This window comes from Eurypyga helias, unplaced genomic scaffold (genome assembly GCF_000690775.1).
Source record: "Eurypyga helias isolate BGI_N326 unplaced genomic scaffold, ASM69077v1 scaffold3244, whole genome shotgun sequence".
NCBI classification, from domain to species: domain Eukaryota; kingdom Metazoa; phylum Chordata; class Aves; order Eurypygiformes; family Eurypygidae; genus Eurypyga; species Eurypyga helias.
Genome location: NW_010244154.1, coordinates 5302 through 23742, shown reverse-complemented (window position 1 = coordinate 23742; position 18441 = coordinate 5302). Strand labels below are relative to the sequence as shown.

Below are 18441 nucleotides of genomic sequence, written 5' to 3'. Positions count from 1 at the left end.
GGCTGTTTCCTGGAAAGCAGCAACTGCAAAAATGTCAGAACTGTAGTGGATGGTGAAAAAAGAACAGCTCAGCGTGATCTCCTAAAGGGCTGCTGCTGTGACAAAAGAAAAGCTATTGTAGTCTTTTTGCCTGTGGGCACTCTTCCCTGTCTTTTAATCATTCTTAATTTATATTTCTATATGCAGACTCTCCTGAACTTGATTCTGAAGTACTGCATCCTATTTGTCATTGCTTTTACAAAACAAAAATTGTGGAAAACAGCTGAGAATTGCTTAGTGTTAGAAAAGGTCCTTGAAAGTGAGATTTTTAGTTTACTGAATTTGAAAACGTTACTTTATTAGCATATAATGGGTTCTGGTTTTACCTTAGCAGACAGAGGCATAATGTGAACCTCTGGCTGGGAAATGGAGCCACACATTGAAACGTATAATAAACAATTCCAGCAGCATGACTAATGATTGAAATAACCAAGGAGGCTGATGTATTTGCTGTTTGCAGATCAGTCCAGGTGTTTTGTATGAAGAATATTTTTGTTTAAATGTGGTGTTCTCTATAGTCAGCTAGATGTTACAAGCTGGTGAGTGAAATTTAATGTTGTTTGACCTGAGAAGGATTAGCTTTTTGTGATGTAATAGTCCTGTCTGGTATTTATCTTTAGTACTGAGTTTTGAGCAAGTATGGTAGGTTGTCAGCATGTTCTTAAGTAGAGTGGAAACTAGTTGCAGTGAAAGCAGGAGGTTGTATTCTGTTAAAGGGATATTCAGAGCTTGGACAATGGAGAACCAGACAAATGTTGAGGTACTGTAAATGACTCTGGGTTTTCCTGTTAAAATTGTGAACATATTCTTCTGGCTAAAGAAAATAAAGTTTAACTACAGGAACTACCAGAAGGGGAGGTACAGAATACATAGAAATTGCTAGAAAGTGGATGAAGGCAAACATTTTCTGTACAATACTGGTAGTCTTATTTTTTATTTGAAACAACAGCAACACTTAAAAAAACAAACAAAAAAACCCGCCAAAACCAAAAAGGTGTATTTTGGTGGGAATGTTTCCTTTACTAGGAAGCAGCACGAGAACTTGTTTTATTTTCTTTATCTTCAGCACATCATATCAAAGCAGTGAGAAGGTGGTGTTATTTCTGATTTGCTGATGTTGAGTTTTTATAAGGATGCTGGAGTGTATCTTCTGTTCTCACCTATCAACTGGCCATAGGAGCTGGTAGGCAGTCGTTAAATATATTGTCTGGTGAATGAAAAATGCTTTTTACCAGAGGAAGAGGAGCTGAAAAGTGCAGGCATTTCACTGCAGATGGACGAAACACCCTTGTGAGGCCAACATTTGCAAATGGTTCATGGCTGTTCTCTGTTCTGGGAAAATGCCGGAGCCTCAGTGAAAGATTTGCGAATGTAGTGTATGGTGAGCATAAATAACTTTGTTAGGAACTGATAATACTGCTTCTAAGAAATACTAAATACATCTGTGTAATAAAACTTTTCAACTGCTGCTGTATGAAGTATGTGTTTTGAAAAATGTGGTAATCCTGGGAAACTTCTGAATTAGGTGCTTGATCAGAGCTTGGGGCAGTGAGATTGCCACGGGGCGTAGTGTAAACTTTGGTGTAGCCGAGCTGGTAGCTGGAAGCTTGTGTTTTGCATGCTGATCCACGTCCTCTGACATGTGTCAAGCATGCTTTTATGTTGTCAGGAACATCCTCAGGCTGCTCGATTTGCTTAGTTTTCAGGGTTCATCAGTGTTATCCTGGGTTATATGAGTGTAAGAAACTGTTGACATTACAAAGAATTTAATATTTAATTAACTGACGGATTGCAGACCATAGGCACGTGCCATTAGCTGACCTCCTTGTGCCCTATAATGCAGGAATTTCCTAACTCTACGAAAAGCGCAGTACACATTGTTCTAAGACAACACGTACAGCAGGGAAAGGCTGAACAGTAGAGAAACAGCCTTTTTAATTGCAAATATGCTTGAGCTCGATCTTCTTTCTTTGTTTTGGTCAGTACGTAGAGTTGTGGGCTGGCAGCGTTATGCACATGACAGAGGGTTGTGTTCCAGGAAGGTGGGATTGCCAGCAAGGGAAGGAAATGGAGGGAGGAACTGTGGCGGTACTCATTTTTTCATGACAGTGTGTTGCACATGAGTGGATGCTGGTAGATTACATGAAACGTTTTAGCTTTGTCTGTGAGTGTGAAGTGATTGCTCCTGCTCAGCCCTGTGTCCTGCTTAAATCGGATGTTTCACAGGAGAACCCCAATCAAATGCCCCCATTCAGGGGTATATGTACTTTCAGCAGAGCTGCCTGTGGGACGGCAGGTGAAATTGGCTCATAGAATCATAGAATGGTTTGAGTTGGAAGGAACCTTAAAGGCCATCTAGTTCCAAGCCCTCTGCCATGGGCAGGGACCCCTTCCACTACACCAGGGTGCTCAAAGCCTCATCCAGCCTGGCCTTGAACAATTCCAGGGGTGGGGCATCCACAGCTTCTCTGGGCAACCTGTTCCAGTGCCTCACGACCCTCTCTGGGAAGAATTTCTTCCTGATATCCAATCTAAACCTCCCCACTTTCAATTTAAAGCCATTACCCCTTGTCCTGTCACTACAGACCCTTGTAAAAAGTCCCCCCCAGCTCCCTTGTAGCCCCTTCAGGCACTGGAAGGGGCTATAAGGTCTCCCCGGAGCCTTCTCTTCTCCAGGCTGAACAAGCCCAACTCTCTCATCCTGTCCCCATAGCAGAGGGACTCCAGCCCTCAGGGTATCTTCGTGGCCTCCTCTGGACTCGCTCCAACTGGTCTATATCCTTCCAATGTTGTGGGTTCATGTCCATGATGTCCTTTAAACTGGGCTGCTAGCAATGTATGCAATTAAAAATGTGTAATTTCGTGGAAGAGCTGTATTCAAATGTCACATTCTAAGGCGTTTCTTTGTGGGTGTTTGAATAGGTCTGCTATTCTTTAGTCTGAATGCAAACATACACCAAAGTAGTTAAGGGTGATATTGTGCAAGTTTAATTTAAACTATAACCATTACATGTTCATGTCTTCATCGTGTTAAACCTAACCTATACTGGCTTAAGACCTATTCTGGTTTGCAAGTATTCCTGTCAATGCAAGTTCACTAGCCTTAGGAGGTTGTAGCTGCGTAACTACTTTTCATTAAAAATGAAAAGCTGTTTTAAAAAAAAGTAAACAAACAATGCCCCTACAAAGCAAAATCACCCCCTTTCCCCTCAAAATCCCAACCAACCAGCTCCCTTTCCCCAGCCAATTGTGCAAGTATCTGTTTTCATTGTAACTGCATGGTGAAAGCAGTACAATTTTCTGCTGTGAATGGCCTGACTGGTTATACACTAGTAGCAATTACATGATTCTCCCTTTATTATTGTTTCCGAACTCAGACTCACAGAGCAGTCAGTTTAAGTTGTTACTGCCGCCCCTAGCAGAAATGCCAAGAAGGAACCACGAATGCTAGTTCACTGTACATACCGGAGTGTGAGCTGAAATGCAAAACACAGGGATGCACGAAGTGAGTGGGAATGGTGCGATGTGTTGGACTTCTGCAATAAGGTTGATCACAGCTGCCCTATGGAGTCCTAAATGATGTCTGCAGAATACCTTATATTTACACTGACGGTATACCAGCTGCCACATTAATTACCTTCTAGTGGTTAATTAATTACCTTCAAGTTAAACTTGCTGAAAGGGATGTAGTTACAATGGTATGCTGTTGAGTTCAGTAGATAAAATTTCCTAGTACTTTAAATAAATTGGTACTTGATTCTGTGGAGAAGACTTTGCTGGAGTTTGACTACATTTTTTGGTCTTTTTAAGCAGAGCTGCAGCATAACTGGTTGTAATGGTAGTTTGACTTTACTTTTATCTTGAAAGTGCATGACCAGGATTGAATTTCTGCAGATGTTGCAGCAGTGAAGTGAGAGCATGTGTATGATTAAAATACCTCTCCTTCTTTTTCAGCTTTCTGAAACAAAAGTCTTCACTGCTTCCTCTGTGCCAGCTGAAAATCATGTGACTCCGAGTCAAAGGTAGGCTCTTCTCCCATGGTTTCCCTGTGCCTTAAAAACCTTCTGCTTGGTGAAGCCGTGTTAGCTTGCTCATGCAAAATGACACAGGGCAGCCCAGTCTCTGGGTTGGTCAAGCTAATTTCAAAATTGCAAAAGTTTTGCTTGCATGTCATTGGTTTTGTGGGATCCTGTATTGACACCAAATCAACAGGCACGATACTGAGAAGACCTTGTCTTCTGTGCAAAGACCCTTACCGGTGGGGACAAAAGTAGATGGAAATAGAGTTTTCTGCTGTTGAAAAGGAAGCTCTGACTTTGATTTCCAGAAAATGGAATGCCTGCCCCTGTAGATGCAGAAAGTTTTCAAACTGTAGTTCTTTGACAAATGCGTTAACCAAAAAGCTTGTGTTGGCAGAAAGGTGAATTTCCTGGTAAACGTCACGATTACTTTCCTTAATTAATGATGCAGAGTTCAGATAGAGAACCAAAAATATGGCAGCTGCTGCCTTCCTTTGCTTGACTTTTTCTTCACCAAATGCCTGGCAGATTAAGTTGTGGAATTGGTTGCTTGCATTCGCTGAAGGTCCCAGGAAAGGGGGTTGAAGTTATATGATGAAGATTTGGGTAGTAGGATAGTGGAAGATCTGAAAACTAGGTGGTCCGATGGTCCCAAACGTCCTGATGCAGCTGTACTGCTGTACTGCAGACTGCAGCAAAATTTTCCTTAGAACATGGATATGATCTGGAAGAGGCATGGTTTCAGTTCTACAGTTTATATTCCTTTCCTTCTTAAAGCTGATATATTCACATATTGGTTTTTATAATGCAAATATTCTTCCAGTCGATGTTCTTCAAATTAGGCTAGAAAATATTTTAGTTCATCAACTCAAATCCTGGTGTTTTGGTTTTTGGGTGTTGTGGGGTTTTTTTGGAGGGGGGTGGTGGTGGTTTGTTAGTTTGTTTTAAATTAACTTGGCATAAGAAAGGTTTGGGCATTAATAAAACTGTGCTAATGAAAATGTTGGAAGCAGTGCGTCAACCCAAGCCTGCAGTATGCTTAGGATGCTGAAGTGACAATTTTTGGAGTAGGTTTCTGTTACTGTTTTAATGCCTTGCTTTTCTTTGGATAAACCTGTGCATATGATAGAGGCTAGCAAGCTGTGCTAAATGTAAGAAAATTCATGTTTCTCATCCTGCTCAGGTATGTGTGGTAGAATGATTTTTGGCTTTGTGCATACTACCTGAGAAACTTAGCTTTTATTTCTGCCCATCCTGTGACTTTCATGTCATCACATATTCACGCAATCGCTGCATTTGTCCCTTTATTCTTAACTGTCCTCATACACACCTTACACAGTGCTAGGATTTTGATCCTTGCTCTTTTTAAAAAAGGGTAGTGTGCTGTGGAGAGAATGTGGACCATCTATATCTATATAATGGGCTTACAGGCAGGATCCACTTAAACGTAATGTGTCTTTTATGACTTGTCTCTAGTTCCTTGGTTATATTAGTCATACAGGTTATTTATGTGATTCTTGGTGTTATATATTTGATGATGTTTGAAAAGTGTGCAAAGATAATTTATATTCTAACTGTAGTGGAAGGTTTCAGCTAGCAGAATATTACTTTCTGGCAAAAATCTCTATTCTGCCTGGTTTTGTGTGGCAGACAAGCAGTATTTGAAAGGCTGTTCATCAGTAATAATTCTCTAGCCGGTAGTACAGCAGCTTTAGCATTGTTAGTGCTTTCTCCAGGTTCAGTGCAGCCTTGTCATGTTTATTCTAGCCCAACTTTGCTTTTTCTTACAGCATTGGTTTGGTTGCACTGCTTCAGAAGCCTGTGACTTCTACCCAAGAGGGAGAGGGCAACTCATTTGAAGCTCCGCAACAGCAGACCTTTGGCCAAGCGCTAGTCTTCACAAATTCTCAGCACAGCACCCAGATGGTAGTAGGAACTGGCAGCTCCAGTGCTGTAAACTCTTATTCTCCTCAGAGTCTGGTAAAATTATCTTCCACTTACTAATTATTCTTCACGAGTAAATATTTCAGGTTAAACAACTTTACCACTACTGCTCAATTCATGAGATGTTTCAGTATTTGTAAAATTCAGATTGCAAATATCGAAGGAATTGAATTCTTAATTCCATTCACACACACACAAAAAGATTGCTTTTTTCTGGTTTTGCTAGATAGTTGTTTCTCAGTTTATGTGAAGTATTTATATTAGTTTTTGAGTAAAGAACAGATGTGTTTACTGCATTCTAATTTAGGCTGAAATAATTGATTTATAGTGAAAAGTTCTATGCCAGAAAACTATAATGTGTTATTATCCAACACATATCGGACTGCTTTTTGCGAAAACCTCCCTATACCTGAGTCAATCGTGATGGGTTGAAATTGGGCACCTGGCAAGGGCACGAGCCGTACCCCCAGAGTCATGGAAGACAAGGGAAGGGATTGGGAGAATGGAGAGCCGCCCGTGGGTAGCGGGGATCAGGTTCGGGAACGCCTGAGGAACCTGAAGGTGCACAAGTCCATGGGACCCGATGGAGTACATCCGCGGGTCCTGAAAGAACTGGCGGATGGAGTTGCAAAACCTCTGTCCATTATATTTGAAAAGTCATGGCAGTCTGGTGAAGTTCCCACTGACTGTAAAAGGGGAAACATAACCCCCATCTTTAAAAATGGATAAAAGGAGGACCTGTGAAACTACAGGCCAGTCAGTCTCACCTCTGTGCCTGGCAGGATCATGGAGCAGATCCTCCTGGAAACCATGCTGAGGCACATGGAGAACGAGGAGGTGATTGGTGACAGCCAACATGGCTTCACCAAGGGCAGATCGTGCCTGACGAACATGGTGGCCTTCTACGATGGGGTCATGACCCTGGTGGATAGAGGACAGGCAACAGATGTTGCTGCCACATAGCAGCTGTAGGCATTGACCCTATGATTATGTTCAAATTATTTATTAAATACTTCACTCCTTCCCCTCTTCTTTTTTGTCTTTTTTGTAGTCTGCAGTTCTTTGTTCTGGCTTTGGAGAACTCGGATCTTCTAAACTGGCAAATTCCTCTGGATCTCAAATCTTGGACCAGTTGAAATCTCCAGGTTTGGGTCAGTTTACCTCTCCAGTAAACAGTAGTAGCTCTGCCACCACTACCACAAGTTCCACATCATCCTGGGATCTAAAACCATCCATTACTCAGTCCTCAGTCCTTAGTCAGTTTGGTAAGTGCTTTGGCATAGCTCTCTCTCCTCTCTCTCTCTCTCTGTCTTGGTGTGTAAGATTTCCTAATACCAGTGACAGTTTAAAATAACCTTAATGAAAGACTTTTTCTAAAAAATGTAATCCCATAATACAGTTGGTTACAACATTTTAGGAGTTAAACTTCCTTTCTGGCCATAGACACTGTGAGTGCACCACAAACTAAGATTTGGTAGGCTTAAGCCTGTCCATAAACATTGGTGCACCTTGAGAAGTTGTTGAGCCTTCATATAATGACATCTTTGATTTAAATGTCCTTCAGTATTTAAGTGGAACTTTGATGTGATTGTGTTTCTTAATGAATCCCGGAAAAACCTCAGTTGTGACTATGCTGCTTCTAGCTGGGTATAAGGTTGTACCGTATTTTGTCTTTTTTTTCCACGAATTTTTCTCTTGTAACCATTGCATAAATTTTGAATGAGTACTATATAATTGCTTCATAATGTGCATTACATCTCAGTGTTTTTTCCCTTGTGTACAGAGAGTGATGCAGGTTACCCATTTTGTGTATTCATAATATGGATTTTTCATTTAATTGAATTGGTAGAAATAGTGAAATGACACCAACTTGATTTTGGTATTGTAGTTCCTAGAAGTATTCTCACTGTGAAAAGTAATAGCTCTTGTAGCTATCTTCTGTATCTGTATATGTTTCCAGATAGATAAGCAGCCAGTTTGTTAGCAGTTACAATTCTTTACATGCAGCAATTCTGAAAAAAATAACTGAATTCAAAAACCTTCACACTGCAAATGCTGTGGATCTTTATGGTTGTTTCCCAGTGCTCTGAGCCACTCCATGGCTTTCAGTGTCTGAAAGAAAGGGAGGACTTAGAAAAAAACTGTCAGTGTCCGGTGTCTCTTGACTTTCAGCCAGATCGAGATGGTGGATTACTTCCTATTTGTGTTGAAATCCTCTTTGTAGCAGCAGGAAATCCTAACTCATAATACCTCTGAATTGGAATTCCAGACCCCTTGGAAGTAATCACATTTAATTGGCACAGTTAATTGCAGTGAAACTTAGAATGTTTGATTAAAATAATATGTTTCTAAGGAATAATGTGTGATGATATTACGTCACTCTGTAGGTAGGTTTGTTTTCATATTTTTGAAAAAAGCTAAATAATGCTTGTCCACGACTACTTATTTAAAGTAGAGAATATCAAATCTTGGCCTTACTGTGGTGATAATGTTTGGTGTGAAACTTGTGTGGTGTCTGCACGAGACTTCCACACTCTGTAAAATCATAGCTGTTGAGTATGTCAGGTCACCCAGATTCTTTCATAAAGAGTAGAAAGATGAAGAACAGAGTTTAATGCTTTACTTTTGATATTTCTTTCTCCCAATGCTGACCAGACTTTAAATCCCAACCTGAACCATCCCCAGTTCTGAGCCAGCTGACCCAGAGACAGCAACAACAAGCACAGGCAGTTCCTGTTCCTCCTCCTGGGCTGGAGTCCTTCTCCTCCCAGGTAAAACTCCGTGATCCATCGCCAGTAGACACTTCTATAGCTGTTAGCAAAATGTTACAGCTCCCCACTATCTCTATGGATAACCAGGCAGTGACTGCCCATCAAACCCAGCAGAAACACATAAAACCACCAAAACGGAGGATAACTCCAGCATCCAAGGTGGGTAATTGAGTCGTGGCTTGTCCTTGGTAAATGTGAAAACACACAAAAGCTTGGGACAGGAACGGTGTGGCCAGGAGGACCAGGGCAGGGGTTGTTCCTACTAGGCACTGGTCAGGCCGCACATTGAATCCTGGGGTCAGTTTTGGGCCCCTCACTGCAAGAAAGACACTGAGGGGCTGGAGCGTGTCCAGAGAAGGGAATGGAGCTGGGGAAGGGTCTGGAGCACAAGTCCTGTGAGGAGGGGCTGAGGGAGCTGGGGGTGTTCAGCCTGGAGAAGAGGAGGCTCAGGGAGACCTGATCGCTCTCTACCACTTGCTGAAAGGAGGGTGCAGAGAGGTGGGGGTTGGTCTCTTCTCCCAAATGACAAGTGATAGGACAAGAGGAAATGGCCTCAGGTTGTGCCAGGAGAGGTTCACATTGGATATTAGGAAAAATTTCTTCGCTGAAGGGTTTTCAGGCATTGGAATGGGCTGAGAGAAGTATGGATGACGTGCTCAGGAACATGGTTTGGTGGTGGTATTAGCAGTGTTAGGTTAACAGTTGGACTTGGTGATCTTACAGATCTTTTCCAATTTAAGTGATTGTATGATTCTATTCTCTGTATAAGTTTCTATGAAGGAGAGTAAAGACCATCGTTTATTTCTTGTTTATAAAGCAGGAAATTCTAAGCTGGATAATTTTAGGTCCAGAATACAGTGGTGATGTCTTCTCCAATCACACACCTGATTGCTCTGTGGGGAAAATGACTGTTGCTGACTAATTCCGGATTGACTTAGTAGCCATAAGATGAATGTTGACTGAATGGGGATGGACACAGATGACACTTTGATGTTACAGAACAGTATGTCTGACTCATTCAGCTCCAGATCAGGGCACAGAATCAATAAATTAATTTCAGGTTACAAGACTGTAGTTAATTTATAAATTTGGGTGTGGTTGCAGATCTAATTAGCAGGGGAGGCTGAGGCAGTAGCTGAAGAAGCCTGTAGTAAAGGGAGGAGAGGGTGTCAGTTACTGGTGTCTTTAATACAGGTAGTACTAAAGGGAAAGAAATTATGGCTTTCTTTTCCTTCTTTAAGATTCCTGCCTCTGCAGTGGAGATGCCTGGATCAGCGGATGTGACAGGGTTAAATGTTCAGTTTGGAGCTCTGGAGTTTGGATCGGAGCCTGCACTCCCAGAGTTTGGATCAGCTTCAAGCAGTGAGAATACCAGCCAGGCAGCCAACAATAGCTTGTACTCAAAATCTCTAAAGTATGTGTGAGCTTCCCTTGTGCAATCTTACATGTCTTCTTTAGGGGGTCAGGTTTGTGCCAAAACCACCAAGGCGCAGTTACCATGGAATGGGAGGGAGAAATATGACTTTTAAGGCTGTTTTCTGTGGGTGGTGTCTTAAAGGAGAAATTTCTAGTGACAGTCAGAATCTTCCTGGACGAATTGATGTGAAGCTGGCATTGGCATGGATGTAAATAACCTCAGAAAAAGCTACCCTTTATGAAGTTGCTTTCTCATGTTTAATTGTACTAATTTTCATACTTGTTTGAGGGTTTGTTCCTTACAACCCGAATTTTTCTGCTTTTGATCCAGGAGACATAATGCTTGTGCCATATATGTGTGTATTAATAGATTGGCACCAGGTCACAGATCTGAGGCTCCTGTGGGATGAGGAAAGAATCCAGGCTTTCAGTGTGCAGCAGCTCTCACTGAAATGCTAAAATAGCCAATGATAAATGCCAGTGTATCAATAACCCTTTTTTTCTTCCTTACTCATTCAAAAACTGGCTTCACTGAAAAGCTTCCTGAAGTGGAAATAACATGACTGAAAAGTGCTTGTGTGTAAACTCTTGTTTTGGTTGGGCTGGCAGGAGGAAGGTGAATGGTGCCTAGTGCAGCTGTTGGTTTTGAAACAGTGATTATAGGGACCAAAGCAAAATTACTTTTTTAAAAAACTATTATTATTAGATTTTCTAACTAATGTAGGTTGGACTGCATGTTTTTAAGATAGTTACAGATAACTGTATAGGAGCTGATATTTTCATGAAGGTGTTTGAGATGTCATTTACCAAGATGATAAATAATTTTTACTTTTTCCAGTGATCCTTTGAATACCTCTTTGCCAATATCCAATACAGTACAGGAGTCCACCTACACAACCTCTGCCATCACCTCTTCCAGTCTGACCTGCTCATCCCAGAGCACTAGCCCAGTAACAACAACTTCCTCCTATGACCCGACTTCTGTGCATAGCAGGATAGCGTACCAAAGCTCCATGGCTCCATCTGAATCAGCACCTGTTGCAGTTACGGTGAGTGAATTTCAGAAATAAGACCTTGAAAAAGGTGAAATATTCTTATCCATGTTAATACTTTTAACCAAGCCAAGTGGTATTTTGGAGTCCCAAGCCCACCCTGTTATTTTGTTTTTCCTATCCTGTAGCTGTTTTGGGCCATACGGCCTTTGGGGTATAAGAAGCTCTGATTTTATAGGTTTTGACATCTTAAAATGCTGTTTGACCTTTTTTCTTAGTAACACTTAACATTCTACTTGAATTTCCTTCCCTGAAGCTTAGCATTTAAAAACAGAACTATTTCTGTATGTAAATGTTAGTCACAGTATTTTGCCATAACGTGATGGTTTTTATCCAGAGGTATATTATTTACTAAATTCATATGCCACCTAGCAAGTAGATCCAAAACTGTTTGCAGCCCCTCCAGCATTACTTTTTTGTGGGATTTAAACACCAGTGGGAGTTGGTTTCATGTTTTATTTTAAAAAGCATAGGGAGAGGTCTGATCTAGGACAGAGAGGATCTCTGTTGGGAAATTCAAAAGCACCTACTCTCTTTGTATATAGCATGTAGGTTTGTTTTAAAAGAATTCATTAAATGTTTAAGGAACTTGTGAGAGTTTGTAAGTTTATTTACTTCTGGCCTTTGTTATGTAATGGCTCAGTCACACTTGTCTTCTGCACTAGCTCGTATGTACTGGTGAGGATCAAGCATAGACTATCCACTTCTGTTCTCCAGCGTTACCCAAAAAACAACTGGTGCTTCTCAAGTCTTATCTTTCAATGGAAAAAAATTGGCGTCTCTGTGTAACTTGGATAGTTAAAATTGTGAGTTGCATTAGATCAAAAGCACAACCATTTCCTATATGTTAATGCAATTCTTTCTTTCATATCGGTGTGAACCTGAAGTTTGTTATAAAGAGTACATGGGAAGGTCTCCTGCTGATGGGTGTAGTATGGGCAGTGTATGGGGTTGTCTATGTTCAGGGTACCTTGTACTTGAGACAATTATTACGTGGTTTTGTTAAAGTCAGTAAAAAGTTAATTTTCTGCCTTTTTTTGTCTTTCAATTTAGAAAAAATAGAGAATTTTGCATGAAGCATGTTCAATGTGTGATTCAGTCTGAAAATTTAATATACCTCTAAGATGATTTATTCATTCATTTCTCCTTTGTTTACAGAATGGACACAGCAGTGTAAGAACACAGGCAACTCTTGACAGTAAGTTTACAAAGCTTCGCTGTGCACAGGACTTTCTGCTTTCTGTACTACTTCCTGTGCCCACAACTGTAGCAGTGACCTCTGGTTTAAGGTTTTATATTGTTCTCCCTGACTAACTTTTGGCTGACCCATTTGAGTTTGTTTTGTACTTGCATAGGACACACTGCTAGCTTCTTGACTGAAGTGATGTGTGAAAGCAGCCCTAGGAAGTCTATGAACCTCAGCAGTCTTATAATTAGGGCAGCTGCTTTGCTGATGCTTTTCCTTTTGAATTTGCCTGCCAAAAATTATTTAATCCAAAATTAAAATACAGAATCAAAAATTAATATAGACTTTCTTAGCAATTCTCCAGTTCTCAGTTGGGAAGCTGCAAGTAGCATTGAGCTGTAACGGAACAGTCACATTCTTTGAATGTACCTCTCCCTGGGAGTAGTGCTACTGATGCCGTAACCAGCCTGTGGAGGATAAGGGCGGCTAACAAGCTCCCTCTGCCGAGTATGTCTCCACCTTGCAGTGGAGTAAAAATAACGCTGTACTGCTTCTGACACAGGCGTTACTGTTACTTTGCTCTTGCCCTGTTTCTAATGTGGTATTATACTTGTAGCACCCCTACAGCTCTCTTCCCAGAGTTAAAATAATTACAGTATTCACTCTTCTGACCTTTATGTGCTTCTCTGTGGAAGTTTTCAAGGGCAAGAGTGTGCAATGACATCTTTTAGAATTCCAGCACTTCAATTTTAGGTCTGTTCTCCTCTTAAGCATCTCTTTAGGTGGGTCATTAGTGGGGCAACCTTTTGCATTTTTTTATACTTTTGAGTAGAAAGAAGTTGAGTATTCAGACCTGTAAACAGTGGTTTGTTAGTGCCAAGTTCAATTTAAATGAGCAGGAAGAGTGTATATGCCCAAAGAGTTACCACTTAAAAGGTTTTTACATATAAAGATGTAAAGATAAAGATTTCTCAGGTGGAAAACATTCTTACTCTTCATATACAGAATTAATAAACAATTTCTGAAATTCACTACTGTACTTATCTTTGCTATGGAAAGCAAAGATCTGAGAAGTCCTAGCATTTTTGTAATTATTCTGTTAGTCCCTTTTTATATGCCAATTCTCTTTTCAGAGCACTTTTGGGGTTTTTTTTCTGTATCTCAAGCATGTAAATTGGAATCAGTCTTCTTCCATCTATTTCATGCATCCAAACGATTTTGAAATTTTCTGTTAACTTTGGAAAGTACTGACCTTTTCCTTTCATCTCTCATCTTCCCTTTCATTGTCCTTTAATAGCCAGATCTCGTGCTTCCTAAACGCTTACTTCAGAGCATGTCTGGCATGTTAAAATTGTGACCAGCCTGCTTGTCTTCTGGTTTTCTTTGTCTTGTGCACTGTGTCCAGGCATCTTGTAAGGGGTCGTAATGAGGATGCTGATTCTGTCCCTTGCATTGAGGACATCTACTTTTACTTCAAGAAGGGAACCCTGCTCAAAATATATTGACAGTTGTAAATGTTATTTATTTATTTTTATATGAAACCATTCAGGAGGTCAGGTGATCTAGTTACCACCTTCATAACTGTGTTTCTGTTTGTCACTTGAATTTCCTTCTCTGCTGTCAGTTACCCTCCTGCCAAGGCCATGGTCTCTTGATTTCCATGTACATAGCACCTAAACCAGCAACCTGACTTGGGTTATGTAGTATAACAAGGACAAACTGTGATGTGTAACTTCCAAGCGCATATCTGACCTTTGTTCAGTGACCATTCTAAAACTGTCTTCAAGTTAGTGGTGATCCCCTAGGTAGTGGTCCCTGGTGTGGAATGGAAGTGTGGCCCAGCAGAAGGCACGGCTCAATTCTCTTTCTGAGTTTTATTAGTGGTTGAGTGCCTCTATTTCTTTATATTATCTTTGCAGGACTAGAGATAAGTGTCGTGACAACTGGGTATTAAGTTGGGCAGTAGACTTTTGGTCTCTTATTATAGTATAGTGATGCTTTGGAAAGACTTAGCTGTGGTAAACGAGTTTTAGTCTGTGTAGCCTAAAAAGTAATATTAAAACTAAACACTTGTTTTTATCTGTGTCAAATAAGTCAATATTTGACAACTCTGTAGCCATTAAAAATGCTTTATGCTATGCTCGTGTGGCCTTTTGTTGTACCTTTTATTCTACTTCATTACACATTTGACTGAGTACTCCAAACTGATAAGTTATATTCCTTGTATTCCAGCAATCTCAGTCTTAGTCATCCCAAGTGCTGTGTTGGCTGGCATGCAGAAGTGGAGCTGTAGGTGAAGGTCGATTTGTACAGTGCCTTGGAAAGCACAAATTACTTGTTTACAGAACCATATGTAAGAAATATTTTAAAATGAGGATTGACTTGGAAGCAAAACCTAGTAATCTAGATAGTGGGAGGTGATGTGCAGGCGAGTGGAATTTACAAGATGTGTAGCAGTGAAAATTACAAATCTATTGTTGATGAAGACCTTAAAGGGCAAAAGTAATATTTCTGTTGTTCGAATTTTCCTTAATAGCCAGATTGCTTAATACTGTTACTGGTTCTTAATGGTCAGGTTCTTGTAAACCAAGAGGAGAATACTACTGTGTTCCTGAATCCAGGTTAGGATGTCAGGTATGCTGGAATTTATCTTTGAATACCTCTTTTTAACTTGTTGCAGCTACTTCATCGGTTCCAGCGCCTAAGACAGAGCCTTCTCCCTCACTACCTTCTGCTGGTTCTCTGCCTAGTGTGGCATCCACCACTGCTTCGCTTCTGCCTTCAGCATCGCAGCATGCGGCAACGTTGTCCAGCTTGCCTCAGTCCAGTGATCTGGCCAACAGCTCACTTTCCCAGTTAAGCAGGTACAGTAGGAGTTGTGATAAACTGAAAGGGAAATTTTGGGGAAAAGGCAGACATAAGGGTGCTCATGTATGGCTGTCAGACACCAGGGTCTGCTTTTCTGACATTAATTAGAATTAGGAGAGAGATGCAGAAGAGACCAGGATGTTTTTTGTTGCAGAGTGTGAGCTCTGAGCAGACTCTTAATGACAGAGTAGCTGCTGACCTCAGGTTTTCATGGTATATAAACACATTTGTGTTTCAAGAGGCTCTTGCTTCAGTCATACCAGCTAAATTGATTCCCTCAGTTTGTTTTCCCTACTTGGTCCGCAGAGCCTGCTGTTTGTTTAGTGTTGTATGTTTGAAATCATTCCTTAGCAGTTTACTTCCTGGCTAATTTTGATATATTGTCATTTCATTTGCATTTGTGTTTATTAAAATTAGAAAACTGGAACAAGTCCATAGGGAAAGGGTGTGTTTTTTCATTTTTGAAGGCACTTCCTTAAGACACTTTGAAATCCCAGATTGCTGTTCCTGGAGGTACGTTCAGTACAGCTTAGCCTGTTTGCACTGGCTGTCTGATTTTCTCAATGCCTGTTATTTGAACTTCATCCTCAGGCAGGTGACATCCTGAGGATATATGGGATGAGTTGTTGTGGTGGGTTGACCCAGGCTGGAGGCCAGGTGCCCACCAGAGCTGCTATGTTACTCCCTTCCTCAGCTGTGCAAGGGAGAGAAAATATGACAAAAAGCTTGTGGGTTGAGACAAGGACAGGGAGGGATCACTCACTGGCCTCACCATGGGCTGCACCATGGGCTGCAGGGGAATCTCTGCTCTGGCGCCTGGAGCATCTCCCTCTTGCCTCCTCCACTGACCTTGGGGTCTGCAGAACTTGTTTATCCCACATCTTGCTCTCCATCTGTCTGCAAAATCTCCCCTCCCCTGTTTATTTCGACCTTCTCACACGTTATCACAGAGGTGTTACGACTACAGCTGGCTCGGCGTTGGTTGGTGGTGGGTCCGTCTTGGAGCCAGCTGGCATTGGCTGCATCAGACACAGGTTCCCAGCCTCTTCTCACAGAAGCCACCCCTGTAGCCCCCCCATTACGAAAACCTTGCCACACACCCCCAGTACAGTTACATTTTTACTACTCACCTTTGTACTGTTAAATTCTTTGTTAATGTAAGAAACTAATTTGATGGGACCCCATTTTTTTTGTTCTTGTTTCATGCTAGGACATAGTTGATTCTCTTTTAATACGCTAGTGTTTTCTGTTGAATAAAATGATAAATATGTCAGATTACAAGAATTATTCCATTCAGATTAGAAACATCATCTCCCCACGTTTGTTTGTTGAAAAGCTGTGTACATTGGTAGAAGTTTTAGGTGGAGGGCTGATGCTCTTGGGCAGATACCAAGTGCCTTGCAAAGATGATGCCTAAGTTCCAAGCATGTCTGATGTGGTTGAGCTGGCAGCACTTCTCTGTGGCTCTACCGTAGGCCAGATGGTGAATTAAGGCTTGTTAGAAGAGTCAGGGAGAGTGGGCAAGAAAGTGGTTTAAAACTGTGTGTTGGAATGAACTTTGTTTCCCTGTTGCCTGAAGTGGTGTCATTGTAATTCTTGGAGATGTGGAACAGTTTTAGAAATTGAAGTAAAATTAATCTGTGAAATGGCCAAGATTTATTCTGGTCCCACACTTCAAAATTCTGCCAGAAGTGCTTGCCCTTAAATTAGGGCAAATAATCTGGCCTGCAGCTTTGTTATGAAATCTGCTGCATTTTCTTGTGGCTCTTTCCATAGAGAATGCTGAAATATTTGCTCTGGTTAGGATCTCTCTTGATTCTGATTTCACACGAGGAAGCGCTTTTTGAGCACCAAACCATACATATTTGTTACGGCTTTTTGTTGTTTGTCTTTGTTCACTGTTCATTCTGTTAATTCCATACTGTGCTGTAAGTTACGTTTTTGACCTTAATTGTCAGTGTAAAACCGGTTTCAGTCACCTTTCAGGGAGACACTGAAAGGTCATTGAATTACAGATGAATGTCGGTGCTACTGTTACTGCCAAAAGTTCGCAGGCCTGGTCAGCTAGGGAAAAAAGGTGGTGCTAAAGCAGAGTTGCTTCCTAAAACTGTTATCTGCAGGTGTTTTTCAGCAGTGGATTAATTTTTGTGTTTTACAGTATGTATAAAACTGATAGTTCTGATTCATCTTTTCAAAGAGGAAACTGCTTTTTCTTGGGGTGTAGTGGTACAAACTTGATTAAACTGCCAGATTCTGTAATTTTGGGGCTTTCAAAGATGCTCTTCATTTGCTAGTTTTCTTGAGCACTGTCTTTTGAGAGTGTGTTGAGGCTTTTTGCAGAATTGTGAGGCAAATACCCTGCAGTTCTACTTGGTTAAACTAACGTTATGCAGGTTAAAATGTGAGAAATACCATAGTGAATCAAAACAAAGCAGTCTGGCCTAATTAATACCTGTGCCCCATGGCAGGCAGCAGTGTTGCTCAGAGAAAGAAAGAGAAACAAGCCATGTGTTGTGTGAACCTTCTTCTGGTTTTGGGCTTGGTGTGTCTTGCAATCGTTGTTACACAATTCCTGAAGCAACTATTGTTTTTCTAAAAATATAGTCAATTGATAAATACAAATGAATGGTGGTGTAGATGTTTCTTGTTAGTAACAGTTGTCTCTGTGCTTCAATTTTTTTCATTAAAAGGTAGTAGGATATTAGTTAAAGAAAAAAAGATCCTGTATATACCCTAGATACCTATAGGGTATATATGTATATATATAGGGTATATATGTATATATATACACATATATATGTATATATATATATACAGGCAATTTTTTCTTTAACACATGTATATGTATAAACACACCTACAATTTTTATTCTTCAACTAATATCCTACTACCTACTCTGTGTTTCTATATGTGTATATATACATGGAAATATATATTAAATATAGTTTCAGAAAAAAGTAATTCTATTAATTCTTTGAAATTTTTTTCTAGCTCCCTTTCCAGTCATCAGAGCAGCCTCCCCCCTGCCTCAGTGTTGTCTTCAAGCACATCACATGCAGTAAGTCGCATTTGTATTTCAACAGATGTTTGGCATACAATCAGTTTATCTGATGATTAAGACCCTTTCTAAAGTTTGTTGTGTGCAG

General features: G+C 40.7%; 1 protein-coding gene across 1 annotated transcript in view; it reads left to right on the top strand.

The window, feature by feature from the left end:
- Positions 1-775: 775 nt before the first annotated feature.
- Positions 776-18441, top strand: part of LOC104508119 (ubiquitin-associated protein 2-like) — a gene marked incomplete at its 3' end in the record, with an annotated part of 21615 nt that continues 3949 nt past the window's right edge. Inside the window, exons 1-10 of the mRNA XM_010149634.1 lie at positions 776-799; positions 3994-4061; positions 5849-6038; positions 7054-7267; positions 8658-8932; positions 10015-10187; positions 11028-11238; positions 12400-12439; positions 15108-15291; positions 18287-18353. Of these exons, the coding sequence (XP_010147936.1) occupies positions 776-799; positions 3994-4061; positions 5849-6038; positions 7054-7267; positions 8658-8932; positions 10015-10187; positions 11028-11238; positions 12400-12439; positions 15108-15291; positions 18287-18353 (1446 nt within the window). The remainder of the gene's footprint in view (positions 800-3993; positions 4062-5848; positions 6039-7053; positions 7268-8657; positions 8933-10014; positions 10188-11027; positions 11239-12399; positions 12440-15107; positions 15292-18286; positions 18354-18441) is intronic.